This window comes from Cololabis saira, chromosome 6 (genome assembly GCF_033807715.1).
Source record: "Cololabis saira isolate AMF1-May2022 chromosome 6, fColSai1.1, whole genome shotgun sequence".
In the NCBI taxonomy this organism is placed as follows: Eukaryota; Metazoa; Chordata; class Actinopteri; order Beloniformes; family Belonidae; genus Cololabis; species Cololabis saira.
Genome location: NC_084592.1, coordinates 35,834,772 through 35,860,989, shown reverse-complemented (window position 1 = coordinate 35,860,989; position 26,218 = coordinate 35,834,772). Strand labels below are relative to the sequence as shown.

Sequence of the window (26,218 nt, the reverse complement as noted above, 5' to 3'; positions counted from 1 at the left end):
AATAATACTTTTCTGGGACTGACATGTTCTGATTTGGACCAGAGTTTTCTGAAATGTTGATGTACGTGAAATATTTACGTAGCCAATGTTTGTGAAATACTGTATGGTGAGCTGTATGAAGTCAGACTAGCCTAAAAAGGAATTATAATACCTTTTGTTTATAGTAGAAGCAAAAGTCTCCCATGATGAAGAATTTTTGGTTATTATTGCTGCTTTGTTTATTACTATTATTATTATTATTAAAACTGTTCACTAGGAACAGTTTTGAATGCACAGGTTGGGCTGTTATGTTATTGACCTGTGTGCTGAAAACTATAATAAACTATAACCCACTTGGGTTGAAATAAGGAATTGTGTAGTCATTGACTAATGAAAGAGACAGAATTTAACAATCAGCCTCAAACCTACATCAGCGGTGAAACATAACAGAATCAAGGTTGGGAATGACATGGTCAAAGTCCAGACTGTAAAAAGAGAGCAGACGGGTCTTTTTAATAAGAAACGTGCAGAAAGTGGACTATGAGTTTCCTGTAAATGACAAGTGTAGGCATCTTTCCTCCTCATGATGATGCTGAAGAGCAAAGCCACCAATAAAGTTTTAACGGCTACCCGTAAAAGTTGGAGCCGTGGAGCAATCACATTTTGTATTTCAGTCAGATTTCCTTTTTATAAGCATGCGTTTCTGAACACTGACCCCATAAAACATTAAGGATTGGTTAATTTTTGATTTTCCTGTCCCTCCCAACTGTATGTGACAGCAGCAGTGCGGGCATAAAGGGAAGTGAGCTGCTGCCACTGTCACCATCATCCTCTCAGACACTCTGGAGTCAAAACCTCCCCGTGGTCTGGATCCTCTCCTTTCTGCCCACCGCTGCTTCCTCCAACGCCATCATGTCTGTTCTGTCGGTGAAAACCCTGGAGTCTCCTGGCTGTGACGCTCAAGCAACCATCTGTTCGGGCGCCAACTGCCTCGTCCCTCCCAGTGACTACAACGCCATCCTGAGCCTCGTCTTGAGTAGTGTCCTGACGGTGATGCTGGCCATGGTCATGTTTTCCATGGGCTGCACCGTGGACTCCAATAAGCTGTTGGGCCACCTCCGGAGGCCCTGGGGCATCGTCATCGGCTTCCTCTGCCAGTTCGGCATCATGCCGTTCACCGCCTTCGCCCTGTCCTTGGCCTTCGATGTGCTGCCGGTGCAGGCCGTCGTCATCATCATCATGGGCTGCTGTCCCGGTGGATCCGGCTCCAACATCATCTGTTACTGGCTGGATGGAGACATGGACCTCAGGTGAGTTGTGTTCTTGATGGTTTGGTGAGAGCACTGAAACTTGAAAACAAATCAGAGGAGGCCCCCTTGAAACGCTGGGTGGGTGCTGGATAGGAGTGTATCAATATATCGTGCCACTGAATTTTGCGATACAAAAACGTCACGATACGTGTCTTGGAGGTGACAAAGTGTATCGCGATATTGGGTTATTAATATTAATATATTGGGTTTACTAGTAATGTGCATCCTATTGGTGCAGCGGGATCACATGACAACCTCGCCTCTATCCACGGACCAAAATCTTACTACGCTCAGAAGAAACTAGTACCGTTTTGCGGCCCCGATCACGGGACTCTTGGGGGGTTTGAGCTCCAAACTTTTACTTATCAGGGGAGCATGAATCAATCTTTTTTATGATGTATAGATTGTGTCGTTCCCAGTGGGTGGGAGCGGGATGAAACGATAACGGGGTTCACCTTACGGCCTCAGGCTGGGAGCATGTGGCTGAAGCTCTTAGCTCTGTCATAAGCTAAATAACAGTCATGTTGCATTTTGAGTTTGGGACTTTTCAAAAATGTATTTATTTACTTTTATTTATTTATTTAATTTTAGTTGTTAAATTTCTGGAAAAGAAAAAAGTCAAGTCATACATGAGAGAAACTATTCAGTTTGTGGCACAGCATTGTTTTGTATTTTGTGTCTTTCAAATAAAGACCATTTTTTCCAGTCATATGTTCCTCATTCAAGGTTTTAAAAAAAATACTGCTATAAAATCGTATCGTTATCGTGACCTCAATATCGTGTATCGTACCGTATCGTGAGATTAGTGTATCATTACACCCCTAGTGCTGGACATCATGGTCAGGAGTTCTTGTTTCTGGTGAGCGATGTCAAAGAGATCATTCAAGCCTTTTTTTTTATACCAACATGCAACACACCCAACAAACGGGAAGAAGCTCAGCTTTAAAACCGGGAAGACCATTTCACCAAAAATACGGTTCCAGCAGCAAGCAACTAAGTGAACATGTAGAAAGAGGAGACGGTGGCATGCCACAGAAAAAACAGAACTGTTGGCAACCTGCTACATGCTACAAGCTCATAAAGCTCAGACTACAGATTGTAACGTTTTAAGGAACTCTGAGTCAGCAGTTAAAGAACCTTAAAAATCCCTCTCTAATGCTGTGTCTTCTACAATTCTGAACCTCTTCTAATCTCGTGTTTTTCCACATCAAATCACGTTCCAGTGGAAAACTACACTCCGTTTGTGTAATCCCCAGTCTCTGTGACCTTTGCAGCGATGCCGGATAGCTCACCTGAGCGAGCGTCCCTGGTACACAGGCTGTAGATCTCTGTGCATGGCCCAGGTTTGAGTCCCAGCCTGTGACCCGCTGCTGCACGTCTTCCCTTTCTGACTACAAGAAACACATAAAAAAATCTTTTTTGGTGCCTCAGACAGCAGTTATGACCGCTACAGGAAGATACAGCTAGCAAACATCACAGAAAACAGACTAAAGTTTCCTCATTCTGACGGGGTATTATGTACATACTGTAACTCAAATCTGTTGTAAATCATATAATGACATCTCATCTGTTTATAATATATATAATCACCCATTCATGTCTGACCTGCACATTATAACAACAGTATTTATTAAATGATATTAGATGCTAAATGCATTCCGTTGCCCTGTACCTTAACATGTGCAATGATAATAAAGTTGAATCTAATCTAATCTAATTAGTCAACCTCTCATACATCTCATACCACCTAATTTCCAGCCCCAGTCCTGCTTTAGAAACTTCCTGTTCTGAGTCAGCGGGTGGAAAACGGGTGGTGCACGAGCTGTTGGGCTGAGCAGGCCAGTTCTGTCACAACTAGTATTGCATAAGTTTAAGCAAATTCCCAAATCAAATAAAACAAGTTTTCTGGTCTAATTTGGTCCTTCTATACAGTCCTCGTTAAAAACCTCTAAAAACTCTGCCAGGCAACAGGAAAATCGATCTGGTCCAGGAACTGTGATTAAAAAACGAGTGTTTAGATTTTCACCGGGTCGGATAGACGATATGCCACATCAAAGAGAAGCAATCCTGTGGATTTCACCCTGGGTCAGAGAAACTGAGTCAGATACTCAAAAGAGCTGCAGCAAAAACCTGGGGCCAGGTTTATAAATCAACATTATGATCTTGGTCAAGTGGATTGGGAGAGTTTAGGTTTTCACTACAGATATGAGATCTAAAAGTGGAAGATTTAGTCGTATTTCTGCTTTTTTTTTTATTACTCGGGCCTGATAATATCTATACTTCATTCACTTCTGCTGAATTCTCTGGTGCTACCTTCATGTGTACCAGATTTATTCAAACACACGTTGTAGCTGCTGACATATTGAGGTCTTTCTGGTTGTGATTATCCAGTATCAGCATGACGGCCTGTTCCTCCATCTTGGCGTTGGGGATGATGCCTCTCTGCTTGTTCATCTACACCAGCGTGTGGACGTCCAGCGATACCATCAAGATCCCGTTTGACAGTATCGGTAAGCGAGCTCCTGAAATATCTATCAGTCAGCAAAAGTTTGGACGCCTCCTGTAATCTTTGTTTTATATATAGAAACATAATTAGTTTTTAAGTTAAAAATGTAAATTAAAAACTTGCAATAAAATCGCAAACGCAATAGAAAAAACATTCCACCGGGATCAGCCCCTGACTCAGATACTGAATTGGATCTCAGTTTATAACCATTTCCAGACTGATATGCAGCAACAGGTGCCTATTTAAAACCCACTGCTGCTGTTTTCCCCTCTTAGCATTGTGTTATCACTTACTTGAACGGCTGATAATAATGTTATGGTGCAAAAATGTTAAGTGTTGTTCCTCAGAGGTTGTATTTGTACTAGCTATGATCCGCTAAAATGAATTTATTGTTCTTATACTTTACATGAAAGACTGTGTATCAGCTTTAGTGTAGTACTATAACTGACATCACTACTGAATGTGTGTCCTCAGGCATCACTCTGGCGGCGCTTCTTATTCCCATTGGTTTCGGGATGTACGTTAAAAAGAGATGGCCCCACAAGGCCAAAAAGGTCCTCAAGGTATGAAAAAGTTCATAGCGCCATCTAGAGGAAGTGCCTCTAACATTTTAGATGGGATAATTACAAGGAGGATTTGTCCTTACTGTAATATTAATGATATTGAAAATGAGTTCCATTTTTTATTTTACTGTCCTCTGTATCATGAGCTGCGTCAAAAATTATTTGATAGATGTAAGAATCTGGATTTGATGTGGGTAAGCGATTCTGAGAGACTCAAATGGATTTTTGATCATAAAGTATTTGCACTTGCTGACTATTTGGAGAAAGCGTGGGATAAACGAAGAAAAAGAAACATATATTTAAAAATATCCATTCTGGCTTTTGATTTATTTATTTATTTTTGTTTTTCCGGTGTTCATTGTGCAGCTCCCAATTAAGTGTGTGATATTGTGTATTTGATGATTTTCTGTTTCTGGTGTTTTATAATCCCATAAAGGGATGGGTCTTCGGACATGACACAAAAATAAAAATTCATTCATTCATTCATTCATTCATTCATTCATTCATTCATTCATTCATTCATTCATTCATTCATTCATTCATTCATTCATTCATACAAGGAGTTTTAAACGCTGTGTTTGTGTGACATCCAGGTGGGCTCCATTGCTGGCTTTGGCCTCATCATCATCATCGCTGTGGTTGGGGGGGTCCTCTACCAGTCGTCCTGGACCATTTCTCCCTCCTTATGGATCATCGGAACCATCTACCCCTTCATCGGGTTTGGTCTGGGTTTGCTCTTGGCCCGTTTCGTGGGTCAGCCCTGGTACAGGTAGGTACTTGCTGCGTCCAGTTAATGTTTAGTGGAGTTCTGCTCATAATCTTGGAATCAGACTTTTATCACACACTGTTTGATGAGCACTGTTCTTTGTCCAGGTGTCGAACCATCGCTCTGGAGACCGGTTTCCAGAACTCCCAGCTGTGCAGCACCATCGTCCAGCTGTCCTTCAGTCCCCAGGAGCTGGAGATCATGTTTGCATTCCCGCTCATCTACAGCATCTTCCAGCTGGCAGCAGCAGTCTTTTCTGTGGGAGGTGAGAATTGAATTCCGTCAGTCAGTCTGCTGCTGCCGTGCTCTAATACAGTGTTTGCATAGTGTGTGTAAAAACAGGGTTTTACATCACTTTATTTCTAATTATTGGACAAGAGAAAATCAACAGCAACTAGATATAAATAAAAAGGAACACTTCAGGTACCGTGTAGTGAGTTTAAAACGGAGGTTTTTGGTGAAAACGAGATCTTTTGATTAGTTTAGCTGTAAGGGTTGAACTACGAGTGCAGCCGTCCACATAGCTTTATCCAAAGCTTTATCCTTCATAATTTACTGTTGGTTTTGGGATGAAATGTATTCCTGTCATTCTCTCTGGGTAGCGGGGGTCACTTTTACAAGTGCCCCAAAACACACCGCTTAACCATTTTAAGATAAATAAATAAATGCGTTCGGCAGTACATCGGATTTCTGCCAGTTTGGTCATTAGTGTACGCTGCACCCTCACTACACTGTGTGCAGTGTGTTCCCAAGTGTTCCTTTTACTAATACGAAGTTTTAAAAAAAGAATCCAGTGATTTAAATTTCGATACAACGCAAGTAAAAACTACGCTTTTTCCATTTACGTGAACGAGAGAGGTGGCTGTTTTGTCCAACCGGATATTCTGACCCGGATGTAGCAACGGAGAATGATTTTTCTGATTGGTCAGTCAGGGAGAAAGATTTTTCTGATTGGTCAGTCAGGGACCAATCAGAAGGCTAACAAAGGGTCAATTGAGTGACTAATGGCACTTTTGCATTAGTACCGCCTTAGCCCAGCTCGGCTCCGCGCGGCTCATCGCGGCTCTACCCGTTTCTCCCCGTGTGTTTTTCCACTGCCAGGTGAGAAGTGGGCAGGTTGGGGTGAAGCTGCTGGGACGTACTCGATTGCGCAACACCTTTGTTCGTGTCGGCGCTGATGAGAAATCAGCTGGAGCCGCGAGCGGCTGAGAGTAAAACAGCCCGTCTACATCCCTTTTTTAATTCTCTCGTCAGCCACCAGGTTTATGAACATCTGCACCTCAGAGTTGGATCACCAAACAGACGTTTGCGCTGTATAATAAAATCGCTGCGAGCCGCGGGTCGCTCTCACGCTGACTCCCGCTTCCTGATTCAAACGTCTGCCGGCCCTGCCCCCCGACCAATCAGAGGCGTGGAGGGTGGTGACCTCAGAAATAGTCCCTGCTCAGCACTGATTAGAACCTCACCAGAATGGTTACAGAAATAGTATCGGCTTGGAGCGGCTCTGCCCGCCTCAGCCCCTAGTGCAAAAGCGCAAAACGGGGCCGTGGCGGGTAGAACCGAGTTAAGGCGGTACTAATGCAAAAGCGCCATATGGGTCCCAGCAACCTCGGGACTAACCAACATACACCCCATCAGCCTATAAGGCGGTGGTCCAATTAAACTTCAAACTCCTGTCGGACTCTTGTGTGTTATATTTATTTTGACACCACATGCATTTAAATACAACAAGTAAATAAAACAAAACAATAAGATGCTTTTGAAACAGGACTCACGACTATACGCTCCGGGGTCATGGGCTCAGTTACCCTGACCCTCCCAGTTAGGACAATTAGGCTTTGAAATGCATGGAATGAGCGACGATGCCCAGTTAAAGAGTTCACGTTTCCCTCCACAGGCTACCAGGTGTATAGAAAGTACATCGCTCGCAGTTCAGACGACACAGACAGTGAAACCCCAGCCTTGGAAACCGCTGATGACGACGAAACGAAGCAGAAGCAGTGGGGTCTGAAGAACGACGCCTTCGAGCCAGACGAAAACGCAAACGGCGACGTGAAAGGCTCTTATAAGAAGACGGAGCTGTGATGTCACAAAACTGTTGATGTGAGACTTTGACCTGCTGCCATGGACTCCCACAGAGCCACTGCAGACGCCAGGGAGGCTCCACCGTGAACACACGGTTCCCTCTGCTGGTCGAACTGGGTATTACACCACTTGAAACCAGATGGAAACGTCTTCCACCAGCACGTGGCTAAAAACTTTATTTACACGCAGAACCCACCTCTGCTTTAATTTATTCACATAGAAATGTTTGAAATCATAATTTTCAGTTAGAGTCCTTTGTTTGTGTGATCAATCAAGCTGTTTAAAGCTGCTTTAACCACGAGTGTCAGAAACACCTGATTGAACAATTTGTTATTCCACAACTATAATTCACATTTTTCATATAATGTAAATACCGTATTTTCTGGACTATAAGCCGCACCTGTATATAAGCTGCATCCGCTCTATTTAAAAAAAAAGATATGCAAGCCGCAAATATTTATGTTGTTAGATTAGACATTTACTACATGTACAGAACCATTTTGAACTGTAAATGATGTACATGTTTGTACCTAAATAGATCCTTTCCTAACAGTGTCTTTTAACACGGAAGCAACTTTACTGATTAAAACGGGACAGAACCAAGAGAAAATAACCAGTATTTATTTATTTATTTATCTGTTTGAAATCTGCTTCTACCTACTATCTGCTAAAGAAGAAGTAGCGTATTCTTCTTTGCATTTATTTTGTCTTAGTTTTTATTCTAATTCCGGTTAGAGCGCCCGAGCGGTGGAAGAAAAATCCACAGAATAGCTGCACCTTTGTATAAGCCGCATGGTTCAAAACCTAGAAAAAAAGTAGCGGCTTATAGTCCAGAAAATACGGTATATATATATATGTGTGTGTGTTTGTGTGTGTGTATGTGTATGTGTATGTGTGTGCGTGCGTGCGTGCGCGTGTGTGTGTGTTTTGATATCCAAGTTAAAGGTCATGGAGTGATGGACCTAGTGCCGACCCGACCAGAAGGTCCCAGATCGGTTCCCTAGTATCCCTGAGCAGGACACAGCGCAGTGGCCCAGCTGGCCCGCCTACTCATCCCGACACAAGCCCTGATAAAACACGGAGATGATCAGCAAATCCGGTAGAATCTTTTGATTCAGTTTATGTGCACAGTCAGCACTATTGCAGCTGGGGTTGTGTCTGGCTGTCTGGTACCCCTGTGTCATCTCAGCTGCAGTAACCACGGGGAGGAGTAGGATGACAAGCTGTGTTTGCTGTCTCTTATGACTTGAAAGAAAGTCAGTTCATCCAAAAGGTGTATATATTCTAACAAAAATGTTTCCTCTTTTTATTTATTTAGCTAGCTAGTTTATTTGTGCATTAACTCTTGATCAGTTAGTATGATTTGTTTTTTAAATAACCATATATAATATTTATAATGGCTATTACTACTTTCTATATTAAATAAATAATTATTCATTTCACTTTGAACAAGTCTACATCCTAATCAATCAATCAAACCACACTGGTTTACTAAAACATACTAAAAATACGGAACAAATGGTGTCTCGTATTGGTTCAATACCGGACTCAACATTTAATTGTCAGGACGATCCCGTATTTTACAGGACGGGTGGCGACCCTAGTCATGGTACCATGTTTCAGACTCGGGGACTTTGTAGAACAGCTTTACTGAGATCCTGTGGCAGATAGCACCAACAGGGACTCTACTGAACTATTGTGCAGGTACTGGGTCGCACCAGAACGTACTGGGGTCGTGAGGATTTGGACAGACCGCCTGTCAGGGTTCTCTGAGGTTCTCGGATACCGGTTCTTGTTTCTGACTGAAGAGACGGATTTCTGTGTTTTTATTAAACTGTCATAAAACAAAGTTTTTTAATCGCGTTCGGTGTAATTCTGCCAAGCATCTGCTCGGTGTGTCAGAGTTTCACAGATGTTTTTATGCGTGTTGAGAATATTTGGTACGTGTGCTAATTTGGCATGAACTGGTTTTATTGAAATTGTTTGTGCTTTGACATAAATATGAGTTCTTGTATTAACTCAATAAACACTGAAGTAAATCACAAACACGGTTCATTTTATTATAAATACTTTTAAATAAACCTCTGACAGCAGGTGGTCTCCCCATCAAAGACAACATACAGCTGTTTGTATTTTTATTCTCTGAATAATAACCCGGTGGGTAATACCAACCACCCCCACGAGCTGAGGTTTGCTGTCTGACTCCATCCACGTCTCGGGCGGCTGCAGAGAAGGTTGGCTCACTTCTTCTTCATGACGTTTCTTCATGGCCCATGGTCCAAAAGACAACAAAGTGTCCCACAACCCCAGACCACCAGCCCTCCATCACGGTGCTTGATATTGGTCTGAGCTGTTCCTGCTGGTTTCCTCCAGATCATGGACATGAAGACCAAAGGGTAAAATAGGTCACGCACATCCAATAGCTCAACAGGTGCTGGTCTCAAAATATAGATGCAGGAAAAAAGAGAGAGGAGACCGCACACTTTAGCTCCCCAGTGCAGATGTATTTAGCACATCAAACATAACGTTTCGAGCGCATTTTGCTCTTCTTCAGACTGATTTTGGATACAATTGACAAAGTAGAAAAATAAAGCAGCACCGCTGAAAAAGTTAATTCAAAACACCTAAACACCTAAAATATAACATACAAAGTACATGTACCCAGATCTCCAAACATCATATAACTAGATAAAGGCAACATCAGGCCAGCTGGCCGTCATACATATCTAGTGATAAAAAGAAAAAAAACAAAGGCGCCTCTTAGTTTTAGGATGGCTAAATTTTAAAGTTCGTACAACGTTATATTTTTTTTTATTTTAACACATTTCTGTTAAAAAGAGTTACTCATAAATTAGAGTTCAATTCCTTATATCCTTGATATGGACAAAGGACATGAAGACCAGACATCTCCACTGTGGATTCTGTGGTTTGTTCAGATGCAGGTTTGTGGACCTCAGTCCTGCTTCCATGTTGTTCTCAGCCAGAAGTGTTCTCCTGAAACCAGCTTCAGTCTCCTTCTAGCTTTGCCGTCACAGACTTGAACACGTTCCATCCTCAGTGTGGCTCTTGGTTCTGATCTGGGAGTAAATCTGCTGGGACATCCACTCCTGGGAACACAAAAATAAATCTAAGCGCATGTAAATATAACATATTTAAATCTGTGATATTAACAATTAAAAATTAAGTTTGTTGCTTTACATGAATACATCTAGTTTTGAACTTAATCTGCATTTGTTTTAAAAACAAGACATTGAGCATTTTTTCCTTAACAAGCAGTATTTATGTAAAATGTACTTTTCCTTTAACAATTGTAATCTATTGGGCAGATTGACCAACGTTTAGATGAAAAATGCTTTATTTGTTTAAATAGAACACCACAAATTAAGGCATCTTTTTCGCATGAGATTCTTATGTAGATCAAGAAAGACTAGTCTTTGTATAAACTTTTAGTATGTACAAAATTCATTTGCAAGTAAAGTAAACTTAATTTTTGCAAGTAAAGTCAACTTAATTTTTTTTTTCTTTTTTTCTCTTTTTTTCTTATTTTCTCTTTTTTTTACCTTTTTTTCCTTCTTTTTTCTTTTTTTTTCTTTTTAAATTGAACTTAATTTTGATAAATAAAGTAAACTTAACACAATTAAGTTGACTGTAGTGCAAAGTGTATTATTTACATTTAAAAAATTAAGTAGTTTATACAAAGACTAGTCTTTCTTGATCTACATAATAATCTCATGCAAGTTGACTTATTTTTTTTAAGTATATCAAACACAATATTTGTATCAGTGAAGATCTACACCTGATTGACACTGTCCAGGGTGTCTTCTGCTCATGATCAATCATTGTCAGTATAAAACTACAAACCAACCATTACTCTAGAAATGGTTTCAAAACCTTTTCCAAGCTGATGTGCTGCAACAGCTGCTTCTAAGACCATTGCTGATGTCTTCCTCTGTTGGCACCCACCTGAACACCTGATCATCAGTCCACCCGCTTCAGTTCCACGGTGCCAGTATGTGGGTCCTTTGGACTGGTGATTTATTTCTGGAGTTGCATATGTTGACCAGCTAACAGAGGTGTCAAGTAACAAAGTACAAATACTTTGTTACCTTACTTAAGTAGAAATTTTGGTTATCTATACTTCACTGGAGTATTTATTTTTCAGACGACTTTTTACTTTTACTCCTTACATTTTCACGCAATTATCTGTACTTTTTACTCCTTACATTTTAAAAATAGCCTTGTTACTCTATTTCATTTCGGCCTTTAAAAAAAAACTATCCAGTGAAATTGCTCCATCCGGATAGAGTGAATTTGGTTGTGGTTGTTTCAGATGTTCTTGTCCAGTTTTGTTCTTACATCCGTTCCCTCAGATTCCTGCAACTAAACTTGGATGTACATTCCAATAAAGGTTAGGATAAATGATAACAGGCCTCTGAAGTTTGACTTTTTGCACCATTACAATACTTATAGGTAACTAGTCATCATATCTCCTGCTCTCTGAAACACATGTTAATGCTCAATAGTACACATATATGGTTCTTTAATATATTTGCATTATACTAAGATGCATTCATTTTCGATGGCTTTTGTCCTCAATGGCTTTTTTCCCCCTTACATTACTTTTACTTTTATACTTTAAGTAGTTTTGAAACCAGTACTTTTTACTTGAGTAAAAAACTTGAGTTGATACTTCAACTTCTACAGGAGTATTTTTAAACTCTAGTATCTATACTTCTACTTGAGTAATGAATGTGAATACTTTTGACACCTCTGTCAGCTGAACGGCTCAAGGTTTTCTGAAACAGACAGCTAAACTGGACTAGTTTAGCCTGTGTGCACGTGTGGTGATGGATGGAGGTGTTTTGTCCAACGTGAGGCGGTGAAACGTCACATTTCAAGTCCACGTGGTCGCGGTAAAAAGCTCAGAAAACATTAAGGTTTTCAGTCATAAAAGAAACAGGAAAAAACTCCAGAACAAAGTCCAGACTTGTTTGTAAAAGCCCCAGCATGGTCACGAGCAGGTTTACGGTGCTGTGAGTGATGATAAAAGCGCTCACCCGAACACGCCCTCTGTCAGCACCGGGCACGCCCACTGAGGAGAACCCTCATGCCGCATTCACACACTAGTTGGAAAACTGGGAATTCTTAACTCTTTCTACATCATTCTATCGTAGTTCCCAAAATAACTTTTACTCTTGCAAATTTCACAAATTAGAGGTTTGATAGTTACAAAAAAATATCATTAAGAAGTGTTTCTAAGAATCCAAGGAGACTATAATCATCTCTGATAGCTTTTTGGTAATGTTCAAATTCAATTCAAATTAAAAAATTATTTATTCATTCCCAAACTGAAATTAATTATTGCAGCAGTTGTCATAGATGTTTCCCTTCATCATCACACCTGATTCTAATTAATGGTCCTAATTAGCTTGTCGTGAAGGTCTGCACAATTCTGTTGATGACACAGCCACTTGTATCACAGTGTGCTGAAGCAGGGAGAGCTGAAACATGCTGGATAGGTGCTCTCCAGGACCGGAGTTGTAGACTCCTGCAGGAGAGATTCATAGAGATTTAAGGCTGTTTAGTATGGCATTTCGGACGCACTGATTCTCTCTCTATTTCGTTATTTTAAGATAGATACGCTTAGAACAGGGTTCTCGGACTCCAGTCCTCGAGGCTCGCATTCCTGCTTGTTTCAGATGTGTCCCTGCTTCAGCACACCGTGTTAAAAGGAGCTGTGACTGACACCAACAGAGCTGTCTAGACCTTGATGACAAGCTGGTGACGACCATTAATTAGAATCAGGTGTGATGATGCAGGGAGACATCTAAAACATGCAGGATTGCGGCCTCGAGGACTGGAGTCTGAGACCCCTGGCTTAGAATAATAACGTAACACAGGGGTGTCCAAAGTCAGTCCTCGAGGGCCGCAATGCTGCATGTTTTAGTTGTTTCCCTGCATCAACACACCTGATTCTAATTAACGGTCGTCACCACCTTGTCATCAAAGCAGTGGCGTAGCCAGAAAAGAGACTTTGGGTGTGCACCAGCAAAGAAAAAAATTTTCAACAAAACTAGACGTTACACCTACACAAACATTCAAAAGCATGTATATCCAACATTATTAACAGTGCAAAACATATCCACATGTTGTGTGTGCTCTCAATATATAATAAGTATAATAATATATATAATATAATAATAAGTAATATAATAACCACACTTTATGCTTGTCCTAAAAAAAAACATCACAAAAACATAACCACACACCCAATGAAGCAAACATAGTGAAATATAACACTCATGCACTCAGAGCCATAACGTATCCACATTACGCATGATCAACAAAGCTATTTAACCAGAGGCAGAACACAACTATTTGGCTTAAGGTTGGCCTGATGGTTTTATTATAAAATAATAAAATAAAATAATATCATTTTCCCAAAAGGACACAGGTTGGTCAGCATGAAATTCAAACCATACTGGGCATCTAGGTTTTTGTGCAACAAGCATTTTTAATAGCTTTGAATAAATTGGAAATCTTGCTTATGCAATCTTTCCATATAAATCATATTTAGATATTAATCACTTAGCCTACCAAGTGGCTCTTCCTACACTTTCACCTAATATTAGACCAACCTGTTGGCTTCCCCTGCCTGTCCTGATTCTTTCTCTCTCTTCCTCTCTTCTTTTTTTCTACCTCTCCATAAAGTTAGTCAATCCAAAACACTCGCGCTCCAGCGCGTGCTCGCGGGGGCGCGCATTGGAGCTGCAGCTCATACTAGTGTGTGTGTCGGGGAGGAGAGAGGGGGGGCGGGTGAAGGAGCAGAGGGGCGCCTATAATTACGTGCTGCTGTTATTAATCATATACATTACACACAAACGCTGTTAAATACAGAAAATGCACATTTCAAATCTTTTTCAAACATGAGCAACGAGAGGCTCCTCAGTCTTTCTGTGAGCGTCGTCGCTCTGACGGCTCTGGTCCTGTTGACGACTAAAAAAAGGCTCCACGGAGCAACTTGTAACAGGCAATGCTATCAGAATACGATGCAAACAGTTAATCTTGGATAAAACATCTTTGTCGCAGGAGTCTAAGACTTTAATAATGGACGGGAACTCATGTCCGCCATCCACCTTCCATTTGATGAGTTGTCTGAGGCTGATTTATGGTTCAGCGTTACACCGACGCAGAGCCTACGGCGTAGGGTACGCGGCTTCGCACACCGTACGTTGAGCGTCGCCGCGTACCATACGCCGTAGGGTACGCCGTCGTTTTAACGCGGAACCATAATTTAGGTTTAACAGTCCAGCTGCCGCGACACATCTCCTGACGGGGGTTTTACATGCAAAAATAAGATTTTTTATTTTGAATTATTTTGAACATCATGATTACATACTAATAGCCTAGATTAGCCTAGATTTAGAATACTTAGAAGACTATACCAAAAAAAAAAAAAAAAAATGCATCAAATTTTTGGGTGTGCCAGCTGTCTCTTTGGGGAGAGGGACCTGGCTGCAGGCAAGATGGCCGACAAGGGCGCGGCCATTTTTTCCAGCCATACCGGAATTCCAGACCGGAAGTTGGTCTTCTTCGTGTATATTATTATTCGTCGCGCCGAACCAGACCGGTTTTAATTTGTTTATGATGATAAGACTTGCGTTTGTATTGTTTGATTGTTTGTTCTGTTAATAAAAAAAAAAAAAAAAAAAAAAAATTTGTTTATGATATTTAGTATTGATTAAGTTTATTTTGTTACTTAACCATGTTTTATTTTGAAAGTACTGGGTAGCTGGAGCGCACCAGGTGAGATTATATATATGGGTTGGCAGACACAGGTGAGCCGGGCACCTGGGAGGGCAGATGGTTTTTTACCAGGGCAAGAAAGGCGTCAAAGATCTTTGCTCGTTTGTTTGCCAGGAAAATAAACCATGGAAACTATATTTTTTGCCTGGACAATGGACTTTCTGTATCCTGCGTAAATCCACTCCCTAGGTGTCTCAGTGGCCGTTTGATTATTATAGTTTGATACTTTGAGTTGAATATTTTGATTTATTTATTTACTTTGTTATAATTCACCTGGAGGACAAATAGCCACTACAATGATGTTAAACACATGACATCTAAAACTCCACGGCACCGTCGCAACAACTACGACACATCTCTCTCCCTGCACGTTTGCTCAAACCTGATGGAGGTCAGTTTTATTGTGAGGTGGGGATCTCACGCCACAAGCTCATTTTGTTAATATTGACCCTCATTTAGTCCCGTGCAGGGCGCTGCCTCCAAATGAAAGAGCAACAGAAGAATACATATTTGAAGTGCGTTAGGTGTGTGTGTGCAGGAGGATCTCAGTGGAAACACCCACACCTGCGCCTCCGCGGAGCCGCAGATGATCTACAGGATCATTAGAATGCTTATGAATGTGGTCGAAAACGCAGATCTTCGGTTATGTGTGGATGCAAATGTTTTTATAAACGGAGGGGGGGAAATATTCGTTTTTAAAAATACCCGGCTACGTGTGGACAGGGTCTTAGACTTGTGTTATTCCTGCCTGATATCTTATTTTCACAAACCATACACCGTTGGCTACAACGGAAATGTTTAAGTACAAGAATGACAAACCATTATTATTCTTGCTATTAAACATTTCTGTTTGGTGCAAATTGGCAATGCAATGTGTTTCTGAGTGATTATTCCGCCGAACGGCTTAGTTTCAGCCATCCTCGTTCCCGAGACACACACGACCGCGCTTTGCGAGTGCACGGCACAGCCGTGACGTCACGCCCAGAAAGAGACTTTTCTTTGACTTTTCTGGCCGTTATAAAACATTTTTGACGGATATAAAGTCCATGACTTAAAAATATAGAATACAAAGATTAGTAATTGGTGGTGATTACAGCTGGAGGTGTCCTGTGAACAGTTTTAGAGGCTTCTCTTTTACTATTGCGGTCTATGGGAAAAAAGCTTTCTGGGCCCCATGGGATTTTTTGTTGCAGTACCGCGGCTGGCCACTGGAAACAATCGGCGTGCCTGCTGAGCGCGAGACTGGGGGCCTGTAATATACACGAAGAAGACCAACTTCCGGTCTGGAATTCCGGTATGGCTGGAAAAAATGGCCGCGCCCTTGTCGGCCATCTTGCCTGCAGCCAGGTACTCTTGTCTTTGGGTGGCACTGGCACACCCTGGCACACCCGTGGCTACGCCACTGCATCAAAGTCTGCATAGTTTTGTTGATGACCAAGCTCCTTGTATCACGGTTTGATAAAAAAAAGGGACACATCTAAAACATGCAGGACTGCGGCCCTCGAGGACCGACTTTGGACACCCCTGACGTAACACTAACCACTAGGACAGTGGCCTTCACTCCTGGTCCTCGAGAGCCGCTGTCCTGCATGTTTTTGATGTTTCCCTGCTCCAGTAAACCCTGATACAGATGACTGTGCCACCAACAGAACCGTGCAGACCTGGAGGAAAGATTGGTGATGACCACTAATTAGAATCAGGTGTGTTGATGCAGGGAAACATCAAAAACATGCAGGACAGCGGCTCTCGAGGACCAGGAGTGAGGACCACTGCACTAGGACCTGGATCCAGACCTGCAGTTCCTCTACTTACCACTAGGATCTGGATCCAATAGCGCTCGACAGCTCGTTTCCGTGGAGGAGACCGCCTTTTACGAGGCGCCTTGAACGTTACAGAAGTGCATGTTGCAGAGCATACCGGAGCTTTACTGAACAAACAGCTGCACAACAGACGTCTGGAGCGAAACACGTAAGTAGTTTACTCTTTCCCAACGTTGTATAATGTTTTATTTTATGTATTGTTTTAGTTTTGTCACTTTCAATAGCCGAGGCGTGGTTTGGCAACAAAGGCGTGCTGTGCTCTAGTTTGCTGAGAAGAAAAGTAGCGGTGCTGCTCTAAAGCGCCCCAAGAAAAAGTTCATCTTATTTCCTCTTCCTCTTCTCAGCCCTTTAGAACAGTAGTGGTAATTTAAGGTTCATGCTCTGAGTTGACGGATACTGTAATTACACAACTGTAAACATGTCCTGACTCAAAAAAGGACTGGGTTACGTCTCGGTTGACTCGTATTCGGTTGTCGCGCAGCTCAAATGTCGTCAGGAACCGAGACCGTTATAAAACACACGGTCAAAGCGACCAATAACATGTGCTGCGGTCGTTACATCCTTCTGTGGGGGGGCAGTTACACGATATTCACACTTTAGGGAAGGAAAAGGACTCATTTCGCAACGGCCAGGGCGGTGCAGCCGCAGGACCATCAGCCCCGGGCAGGGGAGGACCGTTACCATGGAGACGGGACTGGGCGGGACATCAGACTTCATCACAGCAGCGGTCCCCAACCCTGGTCCTGTTTGTTTTAACATTTAGATGTTGCCTTGTATCTAGGGTTGCCACCTTTCAGAAATAGAAATAAGGGACGTCCTGATTTCAGCAGCGCAGGAGCCAAAAAAAAGCCCCAAAACTTCTAAACTGAATAAAAATGTGTTTATTTTATATGAAAAAACAAAATGCTTTGATTTAAAGTTTAAAGTGCTTTAATAGCATTGAACTTGCATGACTGTACAGACAGACAACCATACTAGCAACTGAAGTATCCTCCTATGCTATGTATGTCCACATCAGCCCAGATGTAATATAGCCTACAGGTGAACAATATGGTGTAAAAGTTAATTTATTTCAATAATTCAACTAGAATATGGTGTAAAAGTTAACTTATTTCAATAATTCAACTAGAATATGGTGTAAAAGTTAATTTATTTCAATAATTCAACTAGAATATGGTGTAAAAGTTAACTTATTTCAATAATTCAACTAGAATATGGTGTAAAGGTTCATTTATTTCAATAATTCAACTAGAATATGGTGTAAAAGTTAATGAAAATACGGTACAAATCGTGTCCCGTTTTAGTTCAATACGGGACGCAACATTTTTTTCTCAAATAAAGGACAATTCCGTATTTTACGGGACGGGTGGCAACCCTACTTGTATCACCACACCTGATTCTAATGAATGGTCATCATCTCGTCATCAATGTCTGCACAGGTTTGTTAATGGCAGTCATTTAGAGCAGTGGTTCTCAACCGGTCCTCGGGACCCCCTGCCCTGCATGTCTTAGATGTTTCCCTGCTTCAGCACACCGTGATACAAGGAGCTGTGTCATCAACAGAACTGTCCAGACTTTGATGACAAGCTGGTGACGACTGTTAATTAGAATCAGGTGTGTTGATGACACAGGTACTTACGATAAATAAACGATAAATTCCCATTGACGTTTTTGTGTAAAGCTGATTTATGGTTCTGCGTTAAATCCATGCACAACATACGTGAAGAAAGAAAGAAAGAAAGAAAGAAAGAAAGAAAGAAAGAAAGAAAGAAAGAAAGAAAGAAAGAAAGAAAGAAAGAAAGAAAGAAAGAAAGAAAGAAAGAAAGAAAGAAAGAAAGAAAGAAAGAAAGAAAGAAAGAAAGAAAGAAAGAATAAATTCCCGTTGATGAGGTTTTTGTGTAACAAACATGGCGGATCTGAGTCATTACAGTTTTGCAGTACAGGTGTAACTCATTTAATTGGTTTTTATCAATTCAATTTAATTGGTGTAGTTTAGTAGCATTTAGTATTCTTTTAGAGCAGTGTTTTGGGGGGTCCAAAGACTGAATGTGGTGATAGATTTATAGTTACAAAGATGGAGTTGAATTGGTATTTTTTTATTGTTATTTTTATCGTTATCGGGATAAATGCCAGAAATGATCGTGATACATTTTTTTTGTCCATACCGCCCATCCCTACTCGGGACCCCCCTGTCCTGCATGTTCTCCCCTGCACCAACACACCTGATTCTAATTGGTCGATTCTAAGTGGTCTGCACAACTCTGTTGATGACACGGGCACTTTTATCACGGTGTGCTGAAACAGGGAAACATCTAAAACAGGGGTAGGGAACCCTGGTCCTCCAGAGCCGCATTCCTGCATGTTTTAGATGTTTCCCTCCTTCAACACACCATGATACAAATGACTGTGTCATTATCAGACTTGTAGAGACCTGGATGATGAAGTGATGAGGACCTTTAATTAGAATCAGGTGTGTGGATGCAAGGCAACATCTAAAACATGCAGGACTATGGTTCTTGAGGACCAGGATTGCCCACCCCTGATCTATTCTAAAACATGCAGGACGGGGGGGCTCGAGGACCAGGGTTGGGAAACACTGTTTTAGATGTAGCTTTGCATCAAATCAACTTTTATTTGTTCAGCGCTTTGTTCAGAGGCACCTCCACAGAGACCATCCCGGCCCAGACAGATAGGAGTCCACACTAGGGATGGGCGGTATGGACTAAAAAATGTATCACGATAATTTCTGGCATTTATCCCAATAACGATAAAAAGGATGATAAAAGAAAAAACAAATTCAACTCCACCTTTGTAACTATAAATCTATCACCACATTCAGTCTTTGGAGCCCCCAAAACTCTTTCTTTCTTTCTTTCTTTCTTTCTTTCTTTCTTTCTTTCTTTCTTTCTTTCTTTCTTTCTTTCTTTCTTTCTTTCTTTCTTTCTTTCTTTCTTTCTTTCTTTCTTTCTTTCTTTCTTTCTTTCTTTCTTTCTTTCTTTCTTTCTTTCTTTCAGGCTCATTTCTTTCTTTCTTCTTTAAATCAGCTTTACACAAAAAACGTCATCAACAGGAATTTATCGTTTTTACCGCGAGATGACAAATTCTTACCATAGGGAATTTTTTGGACGGTTTATCGTGAACGGTACAATATCACCCATTCCTAGTCCACACCACAGCAGTGAAGCCGTGGTGCAGAGCTCCACAACCATTCCCACTCAAGGACCAGGATTGGGCACCCCTGGTCTATGGGGTTAAAATACACACTAAAAGAGTTTAAAAGCATAACATAAAATCCTAAAGGTGGGTCTAGAAAGCAAGACCTGCTAAAACAAACATATGAACAACTTAAAACCATAAGACATGGGTTTAAACAACAGCTAGTTAAAACAAGGGTATACAAGAAAGCCAATTTAAAAAGGTGAGTCTTGAGCCTGCTTTTAAAAGCATCAACAGTCTCTGCGGCCCTGAGGTTCTCCGGCAGGCTGTTCCACAGACGTGGGCCGTAGTACTGAAATGATGCCTCACCATGGGTTATGGTTCTAACTTTGGGAATGATTAAAAGGCCGGTGCCAGAGGACCTCAGGGTTTATAGGGTAAAAGCGGATCATACAGCAGATCAAACGGATAAGAAGGCCCGAGACCGTTAAGAGATTTAAAAACGAAATATGAGAACCTTAAAATTGATCCTGAAGCGCACAGGGAGCCAATGCAGCGATTCTAAAACTGGTGTAATGTGAGCCCGCCTTCTTGTCTTCATCAGCACACGTGCAGCTGAGTTTTGTAGTAATTGGAGACTAGAAATGCTCTTTTTAGGAAGACCAGAAAGCAGGGCATTACAATAATCGATATGACTGAAAATAAAAGCATGGATCAGCACCTCCGTGTTTGCCCGAGAGAGAAATGGGCGGACTTAGTTGTGTTTTTGATATGAGGAGTAAAATTCAGCTGTGAGTCAAACATAAGGTTCTTTACACAATGTGATGATCTAAACTCTAAAATCTTGTTTTGGTAAAAGTATCTCTCTCTTGGCTTCAGGACCAATAATTAAAACTTCTGTTTTGTCCTGGTTGAGCGGTTGAGCATCAACACACATGATCCAAATAATGGTCCTCATTCGCTTGTCAGAACATGGCAATCCAGAACATGAAGGGCCGGGGGGCCGGAGGACCGGAATTGAAAACCTCAGCCCTACTGTGTGTGCCGTCTGTTACATGCTGAGTCAGCCCAAAGTTGTCCAGAGTGTTACTAACATCTTTACATTGGTGCTTTCAGATCAGATCCCGTCACTCTCCCTGAATGAAGCACTTGTGTTTAACGCGCGCCTGGCCGTGTCAATGTTAGGGCCGTTATTTCCTGACTTTTAAAACAGAAATGTGGTTGAAAACAACAAATATGTAGAAATAAAAACTCTACATGAAAAAAGAATAAAACTGAAATTGGGTCTTAATTCTAGAGAACATTGGTAGAAAGTAATAACTACAGGATCACCGCCAGAGCTTCAACCAACCGCCAGACCGGAGTTACATCAGAGTTTCTGGCTAAAGCCTGAATTATGGTTCTGTGTCAAAATGACGGCGTGCACACGCCATCACAGTGAATCAAAGAGATCAGGACAACTATTGTGCAAAAAAAACAAAACAAAAAAAATCACACATACACGAAGAAAAGAGCGCTGAAAGTTCACGACTGCTTCAAACCGGAAACCGCAAATGTGTTGCTACCAAGCGAACCAATCACAGCCCTCTCCGTCTGCGTGTGTTCTGCGTCGCCTCGACGCGTAATTACAATTTTTGGGAGGTGCACGTCAGTGACGGCGTCAGTGATGGCGTCAGTGACGGCGTGTGGTCTGCGTCGACGCGTACCACACGCCGTAGGCACAGCGCCGTTTTGACGCAGAACATTAACTCAGCCTTAAGAGTTTGATTTCAAATCAGCTGCCGACACGTTCAGCTTTATTCTGAGACATGTCTGGATTTACTTTGACACCAGACCCGACGTCGAAACTTTAAAACGCTCCAAAATAACTTTAGCAACAAGTTACTGAACTTGTTTGAAAACGTGCATCATTAATCTGCACCATCTAACTAAGTCTGGATCCCCCTCAAAGACCACTGCTTTACAAAAAACTACATCTCTGCTTTCAATAACTCAATGTTGAAGTCACTTAACTTTACAGGAAGGACATGTACCAGTACAATATAGCAATATAGAGCATAACAAACTGTCTCCCCATGTCTGTCTTGTCTGTCTCCCAATGTCTGTCTGAGAGCGTGCACTGTGATAAGTCTCCTGCTTTTACAAAAACAGCTTGTGTCCAATAGGATTTAGGGAAGAAGAAAAAAGAGCAGACCTGAAAGTAACGAGTACTTTTCAGCCTTCCTAGAAATTTACTCGAGTAAAAGTAAAAATATTTGTCTTGGAAATGTATTCAAGTAAGAGTAATAAGTACCAAAGAAATTTAATACTCAAGTAAAGTACAAATCCTCTGGATATGTACTTAAGTACAGTACTCAAGTAAATTTACTCCGTTACTGTCCACCACTGCTTATTTATTACATAAAAAAGTCTAATCACAAAAGGAACCTTTCTGTGGCAGATGGAACTGAAAAAAGACAGTTGTTTTTGGTAGAAATCATCAGTTTAGTTCTTGTTTTGGGTGACCCACGTGCGTGGCAATGCGTCAACGACAAAATATGACGCAGCGTTTGCACTTTTTGGTGCATATTCATGGAGATTGTTCTGAATAAACCAAATGAGCTACAACACTTCTGCTTTGGTTTGTGTGAGAAAATAATCCTTAGTGGCGGCCCTACTGCTAACATCTCTGCACTGGTTTCCAGTTGCAGCGCACATCGAGTTCAAAGTAGGGCTGGGCGATATGGCCTTTTATTAATATCTCGATATTTTTAGGCCATGTCACGATACACGATATATATCTCGATATTTTGCCTTAGCCTTGAATTAACACTTTGATGCCTACAATCACACCAGTATGATGATTCTATATTTACATTAAAACATTCTTGTTCATACTGCATTAATATATGCTCATTTTAAATTTTCATGCAAAAAGGGGGAATAAGTCAAATTTACCAAAACTGTATTTATTAAACAGTTACTAAGCAGTGAGTGGCACAAACATAAAAAGTGTAATTTCAAAATAGAAAGTGCACGTTGCATCTCTCTGACTCCCCGTCTGAAGAACATCTGCTAAGAACATCTTCTGGTCCTGGTTTTACCAGGATGACCAGGTTTCACCTGTTTTTACCAGGATGAGCTGCTCTGAGCAGCAGGGGCCCCTTAGAGTACCTTTATATTAAATTGTAGGTGCAGGGACTGCAATGTTTCATCCTCTCCTCCTTTACTTTGCATCACTTTCACTTATTGTTAGAAATATGGCGTCATATAGTCTTGTTTGACTTTGTTTCAATGATAGTGATTGATTTCATGGCCACATTTAAGCAACACTAGGTGACGTTTCTCAGTTTTGGAAGAGAAAAGCCTGAATTATGGTTCCGCGTTAAATCGACGCAGAACCTACGGCGTAGGGTACGCGGCGACGCGCACTTACGCCGTAGGCTCTGCGTTGGTGTAACGCGGAACCATAAATCCGCCTAAAGGCTCGGCTGCGCGTGTCGCGCTAAGCGGCCCCTCGGCTCGGAGAGAGCCGTGCACGTCGTGCGAGGAGAAAACATCCTCTCCCGTCTTTACTAAACCGGTTAGCTTTGAAAAGAGTCCGCCGCGCCTAGCAACCGCGCAGATGAACTCACGGCGCAAACAGGCCGAGTTTGGGAAAGTTAAAGCGGGGAAGTGAGCGGCGGTCCCGGACAGCAGCACTGACACCTGCAGCTGGTCGGGGGCCAATGATAATGCACACACGACAGCACGTGACTGACATGTGTAACAGCGTGCGCTTGTTTTATGTCTCAGAGAAGGAGAGACGAGACGAGAGTGCGAGAAAAGTCTGTCATTTAATGCCCGCGGCTAAAAGCAAAATGCGTGAAAATTTATATTCGAATATGCACGATAGAGTCATTTTGTACATCGCACAGAGTAGAAGCCGAGATACATCGGCTATCCTCGATATATCGCCTCCTGCCCACCTTCACTCCTTCATCCAGAGATACACTCCCTCTCGACGGCTACGCTCAGCCAGTGAAAGACGCCTGCTGCTTCCACCACAACGTGGTGTGTAATCAGTAGCTAGAACAGTGTTTCTCAATCCTGGTCCTCGTGGGCCCCTATCCTGCATGTTTTAGATGCTACCCTGCTTCAGCACACCGTGATAAAAGTACCTGTGTGTCATCAACAGAGCTTTGCAGACCTTGGTGACGCGCTAATTAGGACCTTTAATTAGAATCAGGTGTGTTGGTGAAGGGAAACATCTAAAACATGCAGGACAGGGGCCCACGAGGACCAGGATTGAGAAGCACTGAGCTAGAATCTCCTCCATTGTTCCCCGATGGTGGAATGACCTACCAAACTCTGTCCGATCTACAGGGTCTGTACCTACTTTTAGACCAAACTAAAGACTCTGCTGTTTAAGGAGCATTTATGCATCTAGTTAACTTCTTTGCTCATCAGGATGATTTACAAGATTTGTCCTTATGAATCGGCAATCAGAAAGCTACATGCACTTATGACAAGTTGGTGACTGTTGTGTTTGGTGGGAAGGGAACAATAAAAATATGTAGCAGTAGCATGGCAGCACCTGTGTCCAACTGGACTGCAGCAGTCTGACTATCCTTTATCCATGCTGTACTTTCCAAAATTGTAGTAGTAGTAGTAGAGAATAAAGTTTCTTTTTTTGATAGAAACTACTAGTAGTAGTAGTAGTAGTCGTCGTCTGACCAGCACCTGCATTCACACACACATTCTCTCACAGTCACACAGATCAAGTTACTGTCCAAAAATAGTTAAAAAATAAAGATTAAAAGTACATTGTGGGGATTGCACAGTAGAGTAAGTTGAAGCTGCTCAGATGGTTGGATGGGGGGCAGGACTTGTGTTCATGGAACACTGAGGGATAAAACTGTCCCTCAGTCTTGTGGTGAAGGATGTCAGGATCCTGCAGGGTCTTCTGAGGGCAGAAGTATGCTCATAGCAGTTTGATATCCAGGCGCTGAAACATAGACGGGAGTTAACGCAGTCACCATGACTACGAGCAGCAGGAGAGCATCATTTCTCCCTGGGATTCTGCTTTCTAACTTGTTGGCAGTGTTTTTCCCCTGACACCAAGTCTCATACCAGGAATCATGTGACCTGTGACTCAGAGTCACAGATCAACAGTCCTCCAGCATGACTCATTCTGCAGCGAACGCAACAGCTAATTACTAGCATGGTCTGCTGTTACTTCTGTGGTTTTATGAGCAAGTGGTAACATCCCTTTTTTTCCTTTCTCTTCTCCTTCCGACCCCATCTCCACCATCTGTTTAACCTACAACTGGCATAGAACCTTAAATTTCACAACCGAACAATACATATGATCTGGTTTTGCATTGCTGCAGCCCATTCCATCTTCACTATCCCCTCCCATCCTCCTTCTCTTTCCTCCATTATAGCACTTTAACTTTAAACCCTCAGCACTTTTATCGTAACCAGCACTTTAAATTACTCTGGCACTTTACCGCCTAAACTTTTAACTGCTAAATGTGAAACTGTGTGTAATATATTCACTATTGTAATATATGTAAATGTCTGTAAGATCGTGTTAGTATGAAGATTGATGTGTCAGGTTGTTCTCCTGTTCCTTAAATAGAAGCAAAATAACAAGAACAGAAACTTTTTGCACGCTTTATTTGTATTTGTTTTAACTTGTTGTTTAACTTGTCTTTCTTTTATATTTTTAGCCGGGGGACTGCCAATGGAAACTAGCTCTGCAGCTAAAATTGGGTGCATTTGCATTTTTAATTCTAAATGTATATGAATGTACACTGTCCCTTCCCAAATAAACTGAATTGAATTGAATTGAAGTCTTCCTGCAGGTCCTCTACTGACCACTTTGATTCCACATTCACAAAAACTGTATGGGGGAATTTTATATGAACTTTATTAGGTAAAATTATATATTCAACTAAATATATTTAGGGGCGTGTTCCTTTGATTGATGGCCAGAACAGAAAATTACTAGCTGTCTTCAGTTCCTTTACTCAGCGCTGTCTTGACTTCTGAACTGTGAAGGAAGTCTCAACATAAATGTTAATGTTTTAAATAATATATGAGACAAAGAGGCTTTAAGAGCACTCTTTTAGAAGCCTGAGTGGCATCATAGAGGGCTTATCCACTTGTTTTTATAAAGTTTATTGCCAGAACTGTGAAGGAACCATGTCTCATGAGGACAAACGAAAGGCTCTCCGCTTTGAACCTCAGTGTACATAGTTCTA

The 26,218-nt window shown here is 41.6% G+C and overlaps 2 protein-coding genes across 2 annotated transcripts in view; both read left to right on the top strand.

Annotated features, from left to right (window-relative positions):
• Positions 1-781: 781 nt before the first annotated feature.
• Positions 782-8,082, top strand: slc10a2 (solute carrier family 10 member 2). The gene is made up of 6 exons (XM_061724074.1): positions 782-1,289; positions 3,681-3,799; positions 4,270-4,358; positions 4,952-5,127; positions 5,232-5,389; positions 7,022-8,082. The coding sequence occupies exons 1-6, from the start codon at positions 892-894 to the stop codon at positions 7,207-7,209; spliced, it is 1,128 nt and encodes a 375-aa protein (XP_061580058.1). The 5' UTR covers positions 782-891; the 3' UTR covers positions 7,210-8,082.
• Positions 8,083-16,895: 8,813 nt separating this feature from the next.
• si:dkey-3d4.3 (leucine-zipper-like transcriptional regulator 1 homolog) overlaps positions 16,896-26,218 on the top strand; it is a 36,151-nt gene continuing 26,828 nt past the window's right edge. Inside the window, exon 1 of the mRNA XM_061724557.1 lies at positions 16,896-16,983. The gene's annotated coding sequence lies outside the window, so the exon portion shown is untranslated. The remainder of the gene's footprint in view (positions 16,984-26,218) is intronic.

What these genes read in the sequence shown, in the direction of transcription:
- slc10a2 (XM_061724074.1), top strand. Translation starts at nt 892, where the DNA reads ATGTCTGTTCTGTCGGTGAAAACCCTGGAGTCTCCTGGCTGTGACGCT. An exon ending in GATCCCGTTTGACAGTATCG is followed by an intron (nt 3,800 to 4,269) that starts GTAAGCGAGCTC and finishes GTGTGTCCTCAG; the next exon opens with GCATCACTCTGGCGGCGCTT. An exon ending in AGGCCAAAAAGGTCCTCAAG is followed by an intron (nt 4,359 to 4,951) that starts GTATGAAAAAGT and finishes TGTGACATCCAG; the next exon opens with GTGGGCTCCATTGCTGGCTT.